The sequence below is a fragment of the Mastigoproctus giganteus genome, chromosome 1, assembly GCF_048544385.1.
Source record: "Mastigoproctus giganteus isolate SK-2022 chromosome 1, ASM4854438v1, whole genome shotgun sequence".
NCBI classification, from domain to species: Eukaryota; Metazoa; Arthropoda; class Arachnida; order Uropygi; family Thelyphonidae; genus Mastigoproctus; species Mastigoproctus giganteus.
In genome coordinates this window covers 79,157,316-79,177,609 of record NC_143575.1, presented here as the reverse complement: position 1 = coordinate 79,177,609, position 20,294 = coordinate 79,157,316, and the positions used below count along the sequence as shown (strand labels likewise).

Genomic DNA, 20,294 nt, shown 5'->3' with positions numbered 1-20,294 from the left:
TCCCTTGCCAAGGATTTCTCGTAATCTGCCTTCGCCTGCCTAACCTCCTTTGTAACTTGGTTGCATATCAACTTGTATCTATCATAGGCTTCTGTGTCATGTGTTAATTTGTAAGTATCCCATGCATTTTTCTTCTCTGCCATATGCCTCATTAGTTCATCTGACATCCATTTTGGCCTAAACCTTGAACAATATTTCTTAGTTGGTATGTAAAGCCTAGTAGCTTCCAAGATAAGTTCTTTGAATGCTTCCCATTTTGAATTTGCTGTTGGTAACATCATCAGTTGGTCCCACTGTATAGAATTTAAATACTGTCTCAGTCCATCGTAGTCGCCTTTACGGAAGCAATAACCCTTCCCTTTACCCCTAATGGTAGTTACCTCTTTGAGTAAATCCCACTTCAGCACACTGTGATCACTGCCACCTAGTGGTTCATTTATCTGCAGATTCTTAATGTATGAAGAATCACTGCTGATAATCAAATCAAGAGTATTACTCCCTCTAGTTGCCTCCCGAACATGCTGATGTAGAAAACAATCATCCAATAAATCCACAAAAGCCTTGCTAGTGTGTGAGTGACCAGCCCCCAAATTCCAGTCAATATCTGGGAAATTAAAATCTCCCATTATAAGACTCTCTGATTTACTGGCCCACTCTATTTCCCTGTACAGTTTCTTATTATACTCATCAGAGTCATTAGGCGTATAGCACACTCCTACTCTCAATTTTGATCTCCCAATGCTTATGTCACACCAAACTGACTCAATACTGCACTGTCCAGCGATGTCAACTGGCTTCACTTCCTTGGTTTTTATGTGTTTCTTAACTAATAGCATAACCCCTCCCCCTTCCTATCCTGTCTATTCTTTCTGTAGACGTACTCCCCAAATTCCAGTTCTGCATCCCTTATATCTGTGTGACACCACGTCTCTGATATCCCAACAATATCTGCCTTTGATGTTTTGAGCAATACCTCAAATTCATCAAATTTATTTACTAAACTCCTAGCATTGGTGTACACGCAAGTATACCTGCACCTGTTTCTATTCTTAGCTACCCTAACACAACCCATGTGTTTACTTGTACCGCAATGGCTCCCAGCAGTCTCTGAAATATCATGCATCTTGATTTTCAGGCTTCTGCTCATTCTAATAGAAGCAGTGCAAGAATCTCTTTCACCTCTGCCAGTGGCTACTGTCAATCTATTGGTCTTTGTCCCCCCCGAAGCTAGCAGTTTTCCGACCCACCTAACACTGCCTCGATAGCATCAGCAAATATTCTTGCACCCTTTCTATTTAAGTGTATCCCATCCCTGTAGAAGAAATCTCTCCTGTTAACAAGTACAGTCCAGGCTGACAAAAATTCTACCCATTGAGCCTTGCACAATCTTTCCAGGGCCGAAGGTTAACGGAACATCTGCAATCTATCTGGCAAAATAGATGGAATCTTACTACATAAGGGCAAGTCACCAAAAAATTTATACCCTATGTCAGCAGGGTATATCCTATCTCCCCGTCCTGGTTTTCCCCTGGCTTGCACACCACATTCCTTCTTACGGGATACGGCTCCTTCAGGGGGAAACTCCACGAGCTGGTAATCTCCAACAACCCGAGCTGTAACTGCGGGCAGGAGAAAACCTGGGAACACCTTATCCATGACTGTGACAACTATGCGAACCTCAGATGTCAGCTATACACATGTATCAACTCCGTTGCTAAGGAACCAAGAAGAAATAATATTGCAAGAAGAATATAATTACTGGGCTTTCACTCTTTGCCAGCAAACTCTTTGAAAGACAAAGATCCTTGCCAACATCATCACTAACCTATGAAAACACAGACGTTACTACCTGAAATGACTGCAAAACTCTGAACTGGTGACCACCTGAAGTAGATACAACACCTGAACGTGACGAACTGGACTTGACTTCTGGACTTGGACCTCCACCGGACTAACACAAAGATGAAGATTGCAACTTGGACTCGGACCTCCACTGGTATAACACAAAGGTAAAGATTGCATCTTATGATGCCATACAGCCATATGGCGCCCAGCTAGACGCTGCCTAGCCTGCTTTTTACTCCTCTTTCCCTGGCAGTGGGGGAGGGGACAGCCTGCTGTCTCCTGCCACACCCCTCTTTCTCCTCTGGTGGGGCCTGGGCATGCCCCACTATTTCAACAGGGGTCATCTTCCCTATCGACCCCCCTACTTCCAATTTCCAACTCCCCAGCCTTCTGCCTCCCCTCCCATCTCTTTCCCCTTACACAGCACCTGCCCCACACGTCCAAATTTAAAACACCAAAATTCATGCCCGACCTATTAGGAAATCTTATCACTTACAGCACATATTCCTTATAGCCCCTCTAAACAGCATATAATATACCATCCCAACTGTGCCCAAAAGAAAAGAAGAATTTTTTTTTTTTTTTTTAGGTCCTAGCCACTGAAATCTCAGGAAAGTAGGTGGCAGGACCTGACAGAGCAAACTTTAAGGGAACACCTGGTTGGCCTCCACGTGGTGGTGTACGTAAATGTCAGGCCCCTGATGGGACCTGAAGGCTAACAAGCCAGATGAACAAGGGGCACAACATATTACACAACACGTGACCCACACTTTTAAACCTTGACAGCGTACTGTCCTCAATACAAAGAACATATGCGGAGAGGGGGTAAATCCCTGGTGCCGTTAGACCCAAAAATACTCTGTCATTGTCCTACACAGTTGATATGATACTCTGGGATTACTGCTTCCCATATGCAGTACTTTCCATTTGTCAATGTTAAACATCAGTTGCCACCTCTCAGCCCATCTGCTAAACTTTTCTAGATCCTGTTACAGCAGCGTACTGTCATTATTGTCATTAACAACCCGGCCAACCTTCGTATCGTCTGAAACTTGAACATTAGGTTTGATATACCATCATCAATATCATTAATGAATACTGAAAACAACAATGGACCTAACACTAAACCCTGGGGGACTCCACTAATAACATTAGTCCACAAAGAGTAGTGTCCATTGATTACCACTTTCTGTCTTCTCCCTCTCAACCATCCCTTTATCCTTAGCAGCAATTTGCCTTCAATGCCACACTGCTCTAATTTGTGCAGCTGTCTTCCATGTGTAACAGTATCAAAAGCCTTTCTAAGATCCAAATATATGATATCAAAATTATTCTTTGCATCCCGTTCCTTTGTCACTACATCATAGTATCCAATCAAATTGGTCAGACAAGACTTCCCCTTAACAAACCCATGCTGTGTCTGAGCTATAACTGAAGTCTTGTCTAGATGATCCTGCAATGCTTCTTTAACCAGTCCTCCATTAATTTTCCTGGGATAGAATTTAAACTAACAGGTCTGTAATTACCTGTGTCTCCCCTTGATCCTCCTTTGTGGATTGTGGTCACATTTTCACATCTCCAATCCATGGCTACCTCCCCTGAATCAAAGGAAGCTCTCATAATTATGCCTAAAGGTTTGCTTACATCCTTTGCTGCCTCCTTTAATATAACTGGATAGATTCCATCCACTCCAGGTGCCTTTCTTATGTTTATCTTCAACAGTTTCTGGTCCCTTTGCTCTCAGTTATTACAAAATCATTTAGCTCACTGCCAGAGTTTAATACACCTCTGGCATTCCCCTCCCTGAATAACTCCTTGTGTATAAATGTAGATGCAAAATACTGATTCAGTTTGCTATCTACCTGAGCAGGATCATCAAAACTTGAACCATCGATATTAAGTGGACCAATTTGATTCATCCCTTTCCTTCTAGAGTTTACATGAGTAAAGAACTCTTTGCTGTTTTTCTTTGCATCTTTTGCCAAAGATTTCTCATAATCTGCCTAATGTCCTTGGTGACTTGCTTACAGACCAGCTTATATCTACAATAGGCTTCTGTGTCACCCATTAATTTATATGTATCCCATGCATTTTCTTCTCTGCCACATGTCTCATTCATCTGACATCCATTTGTGCCTAAACCTTGAACAATATTTCTTAGTTGGTATGAAAAGCCTAGTAGCTTCCAAGATTAATTCTTTGAAAGCTTCCCATTTAGAATTTGCCATTGGTAACGTCGTCAGTTGGTTCCACTGTATGGAATTTAAAAACTGTCTCAGACCGACATAGTCACCTTTACGAAAGCAAAAGCACTTCTCTTTACCGTTGATGGTTATTACCTTTTTGAGTAAATCCCACATCAGCTCACTGTGATCACTGTCGCCCAGTGGTTCCTTTATCTGAAGAGTATTACTCCCTGTAGTTGCCTCCCGAACGTGCTGCTGTAGAAAACAATCGTCCAATAAATCCACAAAAGCCTTGCTAGTGTGTGAGTGACCAACCCACAAGTTCTGGTCACTATCTGGGATATTGAATTCCCCCATTATAAGACAGTCTGATTTACTGGCCCACTCTATTTCTCTATAAAGTTGTTCATTCTGCTCATCCAAGTGATTAGGCCTCTAATCACTTGAATGAGCTTTGCCAGTGTTTTTCACACCAAACTGTCTCAACGCTGCACTATCCACCCATATCAACTGGCTGCACTTCCTTAGATTTATTGTGTTTTTTAACTAATAGCATAACCCCTCTTCCCTTTCTTTCCTGTCTATCTTTTCTGTACACATTGTTAATCCCCAATTCCATTTCTGCATTCCTTATATCTCTGTGTCACCACGTCTCTGATATCCCAATAATAACTACCTTTGATGTTTTGGCCAAGACTCAAATTCATCAAATTTATTTCCCAAACTCCTAGCATTGGTGTACTCACAAGTATATGTGCACCTGTTCTTATTCTTAGCTACCCTAACACAGCCCATGTATTTACTTGTTCTGTGATGACACCCAGCAGTCTCTGAAATCCCCTACACCTTATTTTCCAGGCTACTGCTAATTCTAATAGAAGTGAATTGCTGAAAGTGAATGCAAGAATCACTTTCACCTCTGCCAGCAGCTGCTGTTATTCTATTAGTCTGCATATCACCCCCAAGCTAGCAGTTTTCCAACCCACCTAACACTGCCTCGATTGTTATGAAACACCTAATAGCTTTTATGATTATTTCATTGAATGCTTCCCATTTAGAATTTGTATTCGGTAATATCATTAGTTGTACCCACTGTATAGAATTTAAAAACTGTCTGAGACAAGGGTAAAGGGAAAGGTGTTTGCTTTACGAAAACTAAAATCCTTCCCTTTACCTTGATGGTAGTTGCATATTTAACTAAATCCCAAATAAATGTACTGTGATCACTGCCACCTTGTGGTTCTTTTATCATCCTTTTTTATGAATAATTGCTAATAATCAGATCAAGATATGATTGCCTTATTCCTCTTGTTGCCCCTCTAACATGTTAACTGTAGAAAACAGTCATGCAATAAATCCAGAAAAGTCTTGCTATTGAATGACCAACCCACAAGTTGCAGTCAATATCTGGAAAGTTAAAATTGCCCATTTTAAGACATTCTGATTTACTGGCCCACTCTATTTCCTTGTACAGTTGTTTGTTGTACTCATCAGAGCCATTAGTCTTATAGCACACTTCTACTCTCATTTTTGCTTTCCCAGTGCTATTGTCACACTAAACTGACTCAACATTGCACTAGACACCCGTGTCAAATGGATGTACTGCTTATATTTAATATGCTTCTTAACTAAGAGCATAACACCTCATCTCCTCCTCTTCTGTCTTTCCTTTCTGTATACTTTGTACTTCCCATAATTCAAATTCATCATCACATATGTCTGAGTGACACCATGTCTCTGCTGTCCTTACAATGTCTGCATTTGATGACAATCAGTACTGCAAATACATCAAATTTATTTATAGGGCTCCTAGCCTTAGTGTGCATGCAAGTGTATATGCACGTGTTCTCTTTTAGCTACCTTTGCACAACTCATGTATTCAGTAGTTCCATGATGATCCACAGGAGGACCTGAAATCCCTGACATCTTGCGTTCCAGGCTGCTGCATTTTCCAGTAGAAATAGTGCAAGAATCACCTTCACCTCTGCCTGCAGCTCTAGTTAATCTGTTAGTCTGTGTACCCCTCCAAGCTATATCTGTGTGACGCCATGTCTCTGATATCTCAAAAATATCTGCCTTTGATGTCTTGACCAGCACTTCAAATTCATCAAATTTATTTACTATACTTCTAGCATTGGTGTACATGCAAGTATACATGCTTCTGTTGTTACTCTTAGTTATCCTAACACAGCCCATGTATTTACTTGTTCCATGATGACTCCCAGCCGTTCTTGAAATTCCCAGCATCCAGGCTGCTGCTCATTCCAATAGAAGCAGCAAGGATCACTTTCACCTCTGCCTGACTACTGTTATTCTATTAGTCTGCGAATCCCTCCAAACTTAGTTTTCTGACCTCCCTAACACTGCCTTGTTAGCATCAGCAAATATTCTTAAAATCCTTTCCATTTGAGTGTATCCCAATCCTGTAGAAGCAGTCTTTCCTGTTAACAAGCCCAGATTACATTGATAAAATTCTGCTCCATGAGCCTTTCTCAATCTGCCCAGTGTTAAATTGATTAACAAGGCTGTCATCATGTGCTCCTTCCTATGTCTGGGCAGAATTGCAGACACTTTCAAATTGAACTCTAACTCAATTTTTTCCCCCCTCTCTCCCCAGCATTGACCTGTACTGTGTTAATTAAGTGTGCAGATCTATACTCTTAATTTTATTAGTGCCAATGTGTATTGTACAACAATATCACCTTTTTTTCCCTTAAAAGATATCTGCTCTACATCAACTTTTGGCCTTGCAGACATACGCTGGTCCTATTCCACCTATCCTTTTGTGCAATATTTTTCCCATTTCCCTGACTATAGAAGCATTGACAACTGGTTCCTGTGGGACCAGCACATTCTGCTTGAGGTTTCTGCTGTGTTGCCTGATGATCAAGTGCAGGCACTGATGTGGACTGCTGAGAGCTTGATGTGCCCTCCAATATAAATTCTTCGTGGGCATCCACTCTGTTCTTCAAGCTCTCATAAAGGCCCATAACAACGTTCAATTGGTGCCCGATACCCTCATATTCCTTACATCAAACACACAGCAACAAGCTCTGAAATTTGTGCAGTCTTTGACATAAAGGATTTAATTCGAGCACTGAGTGGTTTGATAAATTTTAGAAGCACCACAGAATTCCGGAAATGGTTTTTGTGGAGGAAAGTCTTCATGTAACTGAAGAAGATTGGAGGAACAACACCTTAAAGAACATTTTGGAAGAATATGAAGAATTTTTTTTTTTTTTTTGTCTGATGCTGTATAAGCTTGCTTTCTTGCATCATATGCTTCTATCAATGCTAATATGAAATAAAATATATAAAGAATAAATGTACCCATGTTTTCATTTTTTTTTTTTTTTTCGAATTAGGTCGCAATTTACATAAAAAAGATATTCTCTGTGTAATGAAATGTCTCTATAATGAATTTCTTGCTACATTTATCGAATTCATTATTGCGAAGTTTGACTGTAGGTTGCTTTTTATTTAAAGTATATGCAACTTCCCAACACCTGGGTTTTGATTCTGCTTGGAGTCTCATCAGTGGGTAGGTAGGCATACAAAAATTTATTGAACATGTTGCTCATAATTTCTTTCTGTGTGTAGCTGTGAGTAAACTGTGTTTTCTATTTGTGCATTGATTTTATTATTTTGGATGCACTTAGCCATAAGTTGTCCACAGCTGCTTCAGAAAGGGGCTATGTCCGACCTATACAATTATGCAACAATATAAAAGGTGCTAAACTGTCTCTAAGCTTTCATTCTGAACTATAACAGTTATCTATTCCCAAAGTTACCTGATGCTCATCCCATTTATTTCTAAAGAATTTGCTATATTGTTTAAAATGATTGATTTGAATAAATAATGGTAAATGATGTCAATAAATGGCTAATTACAGAACTTAATGTCTTCCTCACAAATTAAGTGATGAGGATTCCATTCCAACAGTAACAGTAATGAAGGAAGCAAACTTAAATGATGGACGAGGGGAGAACTGTGAGACCAAGAATTAGCCACACAGAGGGAGCAGCAGCATTAGATAAAGCTCTTTGCTCCTTGGAACAAAGAAATTGTTTCCACACTCAATCTTCTCTTCTTTCTTGAAGAATTAGTGAGATTGTATAGCTGCTGATAGTTTTTATGCTTTCCCAAAGGAAGGTCAGAAATTTTATCAAAAAAGATAACCATGAACAGTTGGCCTACTATGCTAGTTTAAATGGAAATTTATTGGAACTTTGCTAATGAAATATATTAGTTATTTTTACAACTTTAAGTGTTGTAATGTATGTTACAAACTTCCCTACTTTTGTTGTACTTTTTACATACTCAGTACTACTGTATGGTAGTACTTCCATTCTCAACATGCATTAACTGTAATGCCATAAATACAGTAATAAATGAGTCCCAGACTCTTGTTTGAAAATGTTGGATTTCTGTTAGCTCAGGTTGCATTGGTCTCATTTACCTGAGATAATTGAGGTCTTTTATTTGTATAACATTTTGGATGAATAATTTTCTAGTTATTCCAAATTATAGATGTAAATGTATTTCAGTATAAAATTTCTATTTTAGTTTTAATGATAAATAACGTTGAGGAAAAAAAAAAAAAAAAAAAAACAAACATTGTTTTTAGCAGGAAGGAAGAAGGGATAGCAGCTATGGATTATGCCATGCTCTGTTAGACTAATAGCATCCTCAAGAGAAAATGAATTCAATGGGTAATTTATTTTTCTGTTTCTTACAGTATATACATAGAATGGCTAGTTAATTAGGCATATCAATCTAATTGCACATGCATGTATCTACCTACCACAGACACACAATCCCTCATTATCTGATGTTTTATGTAGCTTGGCATGAACATATGGTCTGTGAAAAGCCAGTTCCTTGGATGGTGAGGATGTACTTAATAAATTTCCATTTCCACTAAATGTATTAAAAAAAAAAAAAAACAAGCACCTCTTTCTGGAAGATATTCTGTAGAAAATTACCAACTCATAGGCAATCATCATTTAACTGTAATCTTTACTCCTGGATAAACTTAGTTCCTGATTGTAGGCCACATTTAAATTGAGATTCAATCTCATGACAAGAATATTTCTATAATTTCTAAATAACACTGGGCAACACTTTTGCACTAAATACACATTCATTTACACACACACACACACACACACACAGAGAGAGAGAGAGAGAGAGAGAGAGAGAGAGAGAGAGAGAGAGAGAGAGAGAGAGAGAGAGAGAGAGAGAGAGAGAGAGATTATTGAATATCAAAAAAATCAGGAAGCATTTGATTGTGATTTTTAAATAGTTATTCTTATTTCTGTAGCTAACAAATTCCACTGTTGCAACTCTTTAAATTCCAGGAATTTTGACATAATGCTTTTGCAAGTGAGAGTCTTGGATCATATCATTGAATTTAATTTGTTCTGTTAATTGTGATGTTTCATTTTCAGGAAAGTATATAGTATCTGATGTAATTATCTTATCTTCATCATCTCTTGCCTATATAGTTGAGTGAGTAGAAACTGGCCATCTACATCTATGCAGTATTGGTTTTCATGGTGTTGAAATGCTGTATTGCTTTTCTATGAAAAGAAACTAGAAATTTTTGTTATTCAAAATGTTTGTTGGCTCTTACCTTATTTTGTGAACAGTAAAAAACAATGTTACTTATCCTTTTAACCATTGTGTGAAGTTTGCTCTACAAGATCTATTTTTTATGTTTGGGGTTCAGCTTTTAATCTCCAAGGTCATAGCCAATACAAGCAATAAGCTGTCATTATAATTTGTGGAATTGGCCTTCATTGAGTGATTGTAAATTTACCACACATGTAACAGAAATTATCCACTGGGAAGACTCAAACATTATTTTTTGAATACCTGTGATCAAGTTAGTTGTTCTTTAAACAACAGCTTTAACTGGTGTATTGGTGGTAATGCATTGAGGGCTGAAAAAAATACACATTTGAGCATGCTGCATTTATGGAAATGATCAAATGGGGGAGGATGTCTTATTTTTATTCTTTTAAATGTTTCTGAACGTGGTCAAAATATGATTTAGTTTATAAAACTTAGAAACTGCATGAGCTTATCTATTTGAATATACTCGTATTCTCTAACCTATGTCAGGACACAAAATGAAAAAGAATGAAGTTATAAAAAAATTAATGTGAATCTTGCTCTCCTCATCCCACATAATCTGAGTTAGTTCTCTGTTTGAACTGGATTTTCTCATTCTTGGTTTAATTGTTGTTCCATATCATTCCAGTGGTGGTGGTGGTTGTTGTTGTTTGGTTTTTAGGAGCATTAGCAACTAAGGCCATACTGCTCCAGGATATGCGGTGGTCATTCCCTTCCTGCATTCTCCGTATTTGGGGGCGACGGGCTCGAACCCCTGTCTAATCAAGAAGCATGTGGCACCACTGCTGCTCCTTCCCGCCTGGCTACGGAGGCGCCATTCCAGTGGTGTCCAATTCAATTCATATCTGGACTCAACTGGAAATTGGAGGTCTACATTATTTTCTTCAAAAACTGCATGGCTGCCATCTCTGGATTTATGATGAAGAATCCTTTTCTTTTTATTTGATTCCCCATTTCATTGTTGTTTTGTAGTTGGTGACAAATAGTTTCTCAGTTTTTTTGCATGAAAGCAGTTTTTCTCCATCTTTTCACAAAAAGTAATAAAACTATTAATTGGATATTTTAAAAAAATTTTGCAAATATTTCTGCTTAGTTTCATTACGGAATTGGGTGCCGGGTGTGCTGTGCTATGGTGTCATTGCAAAATATAAATGTGCAATAATAACATTGTTCACTGTAATGTACAGTAATTTCTCAGTATTAGTGTAGTGTAGTGTGAAGCTAATCAATAATTCCTTTCACTAAGATGCCAAAGAAATACAACATAATTTCAGAACAGGCATACACAAGATTTTCCAAGTTGTAAAATCTGAAAGATGTAACGTGTACTGTGCCTTGTGTACTATGAGTAGATGTAATATTTCAGTTTTAATCAGTGGAAAACAATTTAATCAGACATTTTCAAAAAAAAAAAAAAAAAAAAAAATAAGGATTAATAACAGCACACAGCACATAGAAAGAAATACAAAAGCAGATGTTGCATTTCCTGGTGGTTGATGATGATAATGGCATATTTTCTTTGCTAAATGTTTATTTGCATCCTTTTCTGATAAGTTGTGCTGATCATGCAGCTGATTGTTCAGAAACGTTTCCTATAGCAAAAAAAATATATATACAGGCATACCTCGAATAACGAATAGGATGCGTTCCATGAAATTACTTTGTTAAGCGAAACTTCGTTTTCAGAGGTAAAAATACTATGGCCAGAATAGGGATACGTTCCTACCTAAAGAAAATGAAAAGCTTTTTTTTCGAACAAAGAAAAGTTTTATTAAATAAACAGTCGACTTACATACAAAGTGAAATCACATTTTAAAATAGGAGCCTAAAGTTGATTGCTTATGCTTTTTTCTCTTTCATTTAACAATTGCCTATACGGAGTTATTGCATTTAACACTGATCGCTTAACAATAAAACTTCTTCCTAAATCAGGATCATTTTCACTAAAAAAATTTAAAACGTTTTCAATGTCATTTAAGCACCTTTTTAAATCTTTGGTTGTTAACACTTTTTCGGCAGGAACTTCTTTAACTTCATCTTCATTATCTTTGTCTTCGTTGCTAACAAGGTTTTCTAAATCTTCCACTGAAAAACCATCATCTTCTGCATTCAATAAATTTCTAACATCCTCTTCATCGACATTTTCGAAACCTATTGATTGAGCCATCTGGATAACTTCATTTCTAATTTCTTGGATGTTATTTTCTTCTTCTAGTACAACTTCTGGCCATATTTTGCGCAAAACTCCATTTAAGCATTTCTTAGTGACTTCTTTCCAAGAACTATCAATGTTTTCAATTGCGTTTTTAATGGTGTAGTTTTTCCAAAAAGTTTTAACTGTCATTTCCTCTTTATCCTCTAGTTCAGTTAAATTGCTTAATGTTCGATGCAGATAATAAGCTTTAAATGATAAATGATGCTATTATTCCCTGATCCAATGGTTGAATCAGGGAAGTTGTGTTTGCTGGAAGAAACACAACTTTGACAGGAATGCATGTGTCCAACGTGTTAAGATCAGTATGATGTCCAGGAGCATTGTCTAACAACAAAAGAGCTTTTTCTTCAAAGTTGTTTTTTTGACAATACCGTTTTACTTCAGGACAAAAGTGGTTAACAAACCAATCAGTAAATAACTCCTTGGTAACCCACGCTTTTCTATTTGCTTTCCATATTACAGGTAAATTCATTTTTATGTTACCTTTTAATGCCCTCGGATTTTCTGAATGGTAAACTATGTAATAACAATTTTAATTTATAATCGCCAGAGGCATTTGATCCAAAGAGTAACGTTAAACGGTCTTTGGCTGCTTTGAACCCAGCAGCTGATTTTTCTTCAATAGAAATGAAGCTTTTTGTTGGTAGCCGTTTCCAGAACAAACCGCTTTCGTCAACACTGAACACCAAATTTGGTGGAAAATTTTCACGTTCAATTATTTCCTTTAGTTTTTCTGGAAACTTATTTGCAGCTTCTGTTAATTTTACACTATGAATCCTGGCCCGTTTTTTAAATTTCTCGAACCAACCACGAGAAGCCCAAAGGTTTCCGTAATTTCTTCAATTTGTTTAGATTTCAGGTGATTAAACTGGAATATTTTTTAATGTTAAATGGGGCTTGAAATTGCGGACTTCGTTATATCGAAGCTTCGTTATCAGAGGTAACGTTAACCGAGGTATGCCTGTATTATGAAATTACATGTACAGGAGAAAAAAAGTAGTAATGACTTTAAAAAAAAATGAGCCATTTTTGATTTCTACAGATGGCAGTAATCAAAGTTATTCCAAACTATATCCCATTGTGGTGACCTTTTATAATAATAAAAAAAAGAAATTGTCAAATTGAAAGAATCTTGCTCTTGGTGGTGCCAGATAAACTTAAGATAGTGATGCTTACAGGGTTCAGTATTAGGTATCTTCCTTTGAACAACCTGAAAGAATGTGGGATTCCTTGAAAAAGCTCTCTGCTACTTAGTGTTAATAATGCTCTATGGTAGGCCTAAAACCTGGAGTAGCAAGGGTATTAAAAGAGAGGATTGAGCACTTGGTGACAATTGGCTGTCCATGTAATCATATTGATTTGTGTTTAAAAATTAATCAGATAGTATGAATCAGAGCTGTAATACTCAATATGTTCTACGTTGATAATAATATTAGTAATATTGTATAGTACGTAGAACACTTCCGTATGATACCCTCCAGAAATTAAAACGGAAAAAACAAAAAAAATCGACAACTTACCGGTACATTAAAGTAAAATATAAATAATTAAATAATCAATTTAAAACAATTAAAAATCAAATTAACGCAATTAAAAGAATCTAACGAAAAAATTCAAAACGATTTTCCTTCCTTACTTCCTCCCTCCTTCCTCACTTCCTTATCAAAAATCGTTTTGAATTTTTTTGTTAGATTCTTTTAATTGCGTTAATTTGATTTTTAATTGTTTTAAATTGATTTTGAATTGTGTTAAATTGATTATTTAATTATTTATATTTTACTTTAATGTACCGGTAAGTTGTCGGTTTTTTTCGTTTTTTCCGTTTTAATTTCTGGAGGGTATCATACGGAAGTGTTCTATGTACTATATTGAGGTAAACTCCTCTTATTATTTTACTAATTGATTTGTGTGAAAAGGGAAGGCATGCAGGTCCCTTTTCAGGGACCTGCATGCTTTCCTCTGAAAGTGGGTGAATATTTGGTAGGCATTTTCTACTATCTAGAAAGAAGTGCTACAAGGAAAGATAGATTTAAACCATTTCAATTGATGTGCCACTGAAGTAAAAAATATTTTGAAGAATGTGTGTACATGTTCTGTTTTTGATGAAGTGTGTAACTAGACTGGTAGAACAGTAGCAACTTTTGACAAATCTGTTTAAAGAAAAGGTTAGAAGTGGTGTGAAAAGCAGTATGAGCACTTTTTAAGATTGCTAAATTGAAAAGAACAAGCGACCACTAACTCTGTTGAAATCCAATTCATGATTCAAAAGTTTTGAAAGAAGACAAATTGATAAACTTAAGAAAAAGAACTCTTGATTGCAAACTTCTAGTAAATGCTATCCTAAGCAGGTAAGTAAGTTGATAATTCTAGGCATTTTATCCTTTTCACTCATGTAGAGCACCTGTTCATGTTTCTCTCTTCTGGCTTGAATAAAGCAATTTGTTTTTTATTTTGAATGTTATGCCAATGTTTGGAAATGTGAACATAGCTCTTCAATCCAGCATACCTCCCACCCATGTACTGAGGTCATTATTCCTAGGTATGTTGAAGAATATTATTTTAAAATTTATTTTACCAGCAGGCATTTCTGATGCCAAAGTTGTGTAAAATCTGAAACAAGAGGAGGGAATTCTGGTTTTTGACTCAGTGGGGAAGTACGTTATGGCATTATGACTACATGGTGTTTCCATTAGACTACAAGAATTTCCATTAGGCTACAAGGGTTTCCATTGAAAAGTTAAGTTGTTAAGTGTTGCAGTAGCACAAATTCCATCAATTGGCAGTACATCATTTTCAAATTTGAAATTTTTTGTAGACAAGTTTCCACTACTTCTTGCCATTATTAAACATAAAGAAGTGGATGAAGCAATAAATATTTTGCATCATCAGTTTTGTCAGTTTCAGTGTGAGAACCTACCAGATGCTACACTGGTGTGCAAAATTTAAGGACCAGTCAGATTTTCACCTGTAGCTTCTCATAGGAGTGGCCTGGATATGGGAAAAGCATACCAAAGGAACCTTGTGAGGTACAGAAATGATGAAGGAAACAACACCAATACAACAACGGAAACAAAATGGTACAGGGGGACTTTATTCAAAAATGGCAACATAGCACTGGCTGCCATGATACAGATGCATCACTGCCAAAGATGGAACAAAAGGAAGAGGTGGTCCTCAGTAGGAGATATGGCCCTAATATTGATGCAGGATTTGTACCACCTATCCATACTTAGAACAATGTTGTTGATAAGTTCTTGCGGTAACATTGTCCATTCCTCTGTCAGTGCCATCTTCAGCTGGTGAATATTTTCTGGTGGGTGTGGACGTGCCGCTAAGTGTCTCTCCAGAGCATCCCACATGTGTTCAGTGGGATTTAGATTGGGGGAAATGGGCAGGTCAATCCATACGAACAATGTCCTCACTTTCCAAAAGCTTATCAACAGCTGCAGTGCGATGGGGTGTGGCGTTATCATCCATAAACACGATTAACGACTCCCCAAACGAGAACACCTCGACCACCATATTGATCCCTTTCAGTGATGTTTGTGGGTTGATACCGTGTGCCACCTCTCGCCAGATTAGCTGACATCCAGAATCGCTGCTGAGACTGAATCTGCTCTCATCAGTAAAGAGTATCATAAGTAAAGATTTTGTGGTTGTAACCTTTAGAAATAGTGTTGGTCCATAAGTTTTGCACACCAATATATTATGAAAGAATGAATTATACAGTAGTCCTTGGCTGGGGAAATGACAAGCGTACAAATGAAACTTGAAATATAACAAATTATCCTAAGGCATGCTTGGCATTTTAACAATTTCGCATAGCGGTGCTGAGAGTGATAGAATATTCAACCAGTTTAGAAAAACAAAATCTGAGTTCAGATCTCTTTTTGCAAAGCTTTGGAAATGCTCCTGACATCCAAGTCCAGACAGCAAGTCTATTGTTATGAACAAAATTTTGATCTAACATTTATGAAGAGGGCAAGGTCTGCAATAGTACTTTTCTTGAAGCAAAGCCACTGTTGTTCTGACTGTTTTGAGACACTGAGCAGATACAGATTAATAGATTAACAATAGCTGCAGCAGAGGTGAAAGTGATTCTTGCACTGCTTCTATTGGACTGTGCAGCAGCATTGAAAGTAAGGTGCTGGTGATTTCAATAACTGCTGGGGTCATCATGAAACAAGTAAATATATGGACTGTGTTAGGGTAACTAAGAGTAAGAACAAGTGTATGTATACTTGCATGTACACCAATACTAGGAGTATTGTAAATAAATTTGATAAATGTGAAGTGTTGGTTAAGACATCAAATGCAGATATTGTTGGGATTTCAAGGATGTGGTGTCACTCAGATATAAGTGATGCAGAATTTGAATATTAACTGTTTGAAATGAATATTTGATTATTGACCATTCAAGGCCTGATTGAGGTGTATGGAGACCTTGAATGGTTTGCGCAAGCTCAGTGCTGATGGGATTCTGGAAAGACGGTTGTAGAATAGATGTGCAGATTTTTGCCTTTAGCCACCAGATGGTTAATTGCCGGAACAAACTTCCATCAGTCATTTTGAAAGTCAATAGCTTAAATAAATTCAAGGAAGAACTGCACAAACTTTTAGAGCAAATAGATGGATGAAATGGAGTTTTTTTGGCTTGCTTTCTTGCATTACATGCTTCTACTAATGCTAATGTTAGCATGGGGAGTATAGTGTATATAAGAAGGACAAATGTCAGATGTGTCATGTATTCTTGTTTAGGGAATCCAGGGTTCCCCCATTTGCCACTATAGCTTCTGTACTTGGCATAAAGCCAATGCTAGCCTTATAGGTTTGTGAGGTATGGTTGTGTTGTTTTGTTGTTAGCCAGCTTCTGATGTTTTGCAGTTCTCAAAAGTGAGGGAAGTGAGATGAAGGATTGTGGTCAAACAATTGGGGTTAGGTGCTAGAATAGAACAGTTGGAGTAAAAGTAGAAAGCACTCCATTGAAATTTAGAAGATAGAATAGAAAAATTGAAAAGTGTAGATGTACAGTGAAGTCCAAATCATACCCTCAAAGGGTCAGCAATTCTGATGACAATCATCAGAGAAAGAATATCCTACCCAGGACTAGGTTTGCAAACTCCCACCCCTCAAGGGGTTCAACAAATCTGACGAGTCAGAAGAACATCCTACTGCAGATGGGGTTAGCAAAACTCCCACTCCAGCAATGAAGCCAGCACGATTCTTTGCTAGGTGAATCCCAGCATAAAGCTGCTCACTAGTCCCTCCAGGAGGGATGGGGGTCAAGAGGCCAGAGAATATCCCACTCGGTGCTTCCGTAGCCAGGTAGGCAGGAGGAGCAGTGCGTAGCACACGCTTCTTGATTAGACCGGGGTTCAAGCCCGTGACCACCAAATATGGAGGATGCGGAAAAGTCAGGGAATGACCACCGCATATCCCCGGAGCAATATGGCCTTAGTTGCTAATGCTCCTAAAAACCAAAAATAACAACAACAATATCCCACTCTATCAGGAGCCAGTAAGATTTTAGCTCAGCAGTGGCAAGTTACGAGAATCCCACTCGGTATTGGGGTCAGCATCAGTCCAGTTCCTGAGTCACAAGTAAGTTGGTTATTACGTGCTTTGAAAAAGAATCTTTAGGTGATTATTGTGTATAGTTTGATGTGGTAGTGGACCAAGGAAAGGTCTCTTGAAGTTAAACCTAGCTTCTGGTGTTTTTGTTGGTGATCTTGCAGTGATTTTAGATCGTGAACATCTAGAATTTAGGGTTTCTGATAGCTATTCCAGGTGTTGTGCACTTAATTCTTCTTTGGAAAGCTTTGTTTGCAAATGTGGAGAACGCAATAAAGTTAGAAGATTCTTGGCAGTTAATATTTTGAGTCTGAATTCGCATTGCAGCTCTAAGATCAGTGTAATGGGGACATTCATAAAGTATGTGTCTCGACGTTTCTCTGTTTCCACGGTGATAGTACGGTGTTGGCGAAGAGCTGAAATGAAAGATAATCATTTAAGCTGCCATGTCCTGGTGAGAAGTAAAGTTGCTTCAAACCTTGGATTGAACAATTAGTTGTTCCTTCGAGTACTCTTAAACTGTTGGTAGAAAGGACATAGTGTAGTTTGATTTGCAGTACTGGGGGTTCCCCCCAACTCTGAGGTACAGTACTCTGTAAAGGTGTGATAGTGTGAGTTAGCGTTACACCACAGGGTGGCATGTGGGCTGAGTCAGTAGGAAGGACTCTGGCAGGACAAACTCTATGGTCTTCCCTGAGCTTCCCAGGGAAGGCCCAGAAAAAATAAAAATGAAGAAAGGAAGATGGGAGAGATAGTGCAAATAGGGGATAAAACAGTGGGGACAGTAGTGAAGGTGGTCACCAGGTTGAAAAGGAGTGACAGTAGGGGAAATCTCTAGTAGGAAACCCATCCTGCCCCAGAGAGGAGGAATTAAAAAAAGTGATGGTGGGCTAGCCACCAGGCAAAAGTGCGATTTGGCAGTCCACTTGTGAGGAAGTAAAGATATAGGGGAAGGAATCCTTACAGTAGTGAAAAGGAGGAGGGATAGAGTGGGGGTAGGGGAGGAAGTAGAAGCAAAGAGGTGGATGTAGCTGGAAGCATCCACCTTAGGGATTTGATAGGGAAGGAGGTTGGGGGGGGGGTCATGGCTAAAGCCCACGAGGTTGCCACGTGGACATGATCCTATGCCGTTAGGGTGTAAGCAAATCAGTGTTGCCAGGGCAGACATTCCACGCTGTGACAGCATCAGAATCCCACACCTAATGGCATCAGCACCCTAGGTTAGTCAAAATGGACCTCTATTAGACAGGGTATCTCATGGTATTGAGGTGCACTGGTGTATCCAACACCAAGCATGGTGTGAGCAAATGGGAGCCATCAGTGGCTCATCCAGATCTACTCTAGGATCTAATCTCACACTGCGACAGTGTCAGCATCCTACACCATTAGGCGTTAGTCAAAATTGGATGTTAGAATCGGGTGGTCCAGTTAAGGTAGTTATTTAGACGAGTGCTTAAGTTGGGTCCTCTCCACAGTCTCTTACTCTTTGGGTCCCATTCATATTTATTGGAAGAGTTGTGAATACTGCCTGTGCTTATTCAGTCAGTGCCTTTGTAGTAATGCTCATGTGTGACAAAAAGGTTTCATCACCATTTGGCACTGGTGTATCCAACACCAAGCATGGTGTGAGCAAATGGGAGCCATCAGTGGCTCATCCAGATCTACTCTAGGATCTAATCTCACACTGCGACAGTGTCAGCATCCTACACCATTAGGCGTTAGTCAAAATTGGATGTTAGAATCGGGTGGTCCAGTTAAGGTAGTTATTTAGACGAGTGCTTAAGTTGGGTCCTCTCCACAGTCTCTTACTCTTTGAAATTAAGTGACATCTGTGGTCCTCATGTGGGCAGTGATACATAAAATGTTCCCACATTTCACTTACACTACAGTTACATGTAGGATCATCAGTAATTCCCAGAGAGGTCAGCTTATCCTTGAAGGATCCATGTATTGTGATAAAGAACGTCGATGGACATCTGGGAAAAACCACGGCTGGGCCTTGGAGTTTGTCAGTTTTACCTTCGATTAAAAGCACCTGGTTATCACACCTTTGGTACTTTCATCCCAGCGTACCTGCTGTATTCTGTGAAGTATCCTCCACGATACACTTTCTTTCTTGTTTGATATCTCTATCAGTATCAAAGCTTATGTTAAGGATAGTTATGGCAGTACCTTTCTTATGTAGGAATATCATGCCATGCCAGGACTTGTAGGGCAGGAGTACTCGCAGTACAGCACACCCTCATGGAGAGAAGCAAAATGATTTGCTGAATTGAATCTAGTTTACCTCTTTCTTAGAAATGGCACCGTACAACCTCACCATAACATATCACTGGGAGGAAAACTACTTTGTAAATCAATGCTAATGTTCTCTTTTTTTATCCCATTTAGTTCAGGTTATTCTGGCTATCATGTGAGCATACTTTCTGACCTTTTTAGTCAGATGCTCCAAGTGCATATAGAAAGTTAGTTTAGTATCAAAGATGATGCCCAAATATTTGTGCTAAATAACCAGTGCGGTGGTTCTACCATTTATCTTTATGCTGGGACATTTTTGTAAGGTACCCTTCAGAAGCATTGACCTAGTCTTTTCACTTGAAATAGAATTTGTGGATGCAAATCCAACACTGTATCCTGTCTTGGGCATGGCTTGCCTGAAAATACAGGCAAGCCATAGAAAGGGCATAGTATATAGTGTAATTTGACCAACGGCACATAGGATTTCCCCAACTCTGTGAATTGGTACTCTGTGACATGTACAGGCTTCTGTAGAGGCTAGATAGTGTGAGTTAGTTTGTGAAGTGTTAGTGCAGGGTTATTTTATGCTGTTCATCCAGCC

At 38.4% G+C, this 20,294-nt stretch overlaps 1 protein-coding gene across 1 annotated transcript in view; it reads left to right on the top strand.

The window, feature by feature from the left end:
* LOC150090914 (PDZ domain-containing protein 8-like) overlaps positions 1-20,294 on the top strand; it is a 157,221-nt gene that overhangs the window by 21,045 nt on the left and 115,882 nt on the right. The window contains exon 3 of the mRNA XM_090377279.1: positions 8,663-8,744. Within this exon, the coding sequence (XP_090233405.1) occupies positions 8,692-8,744 (53 nt within the window). The 5' untranslated portion in view covers positions 8,663-8,691. The remainder of the gene's footprint in view (positions 1-8,662; positions 8,745-20,294) is intronic.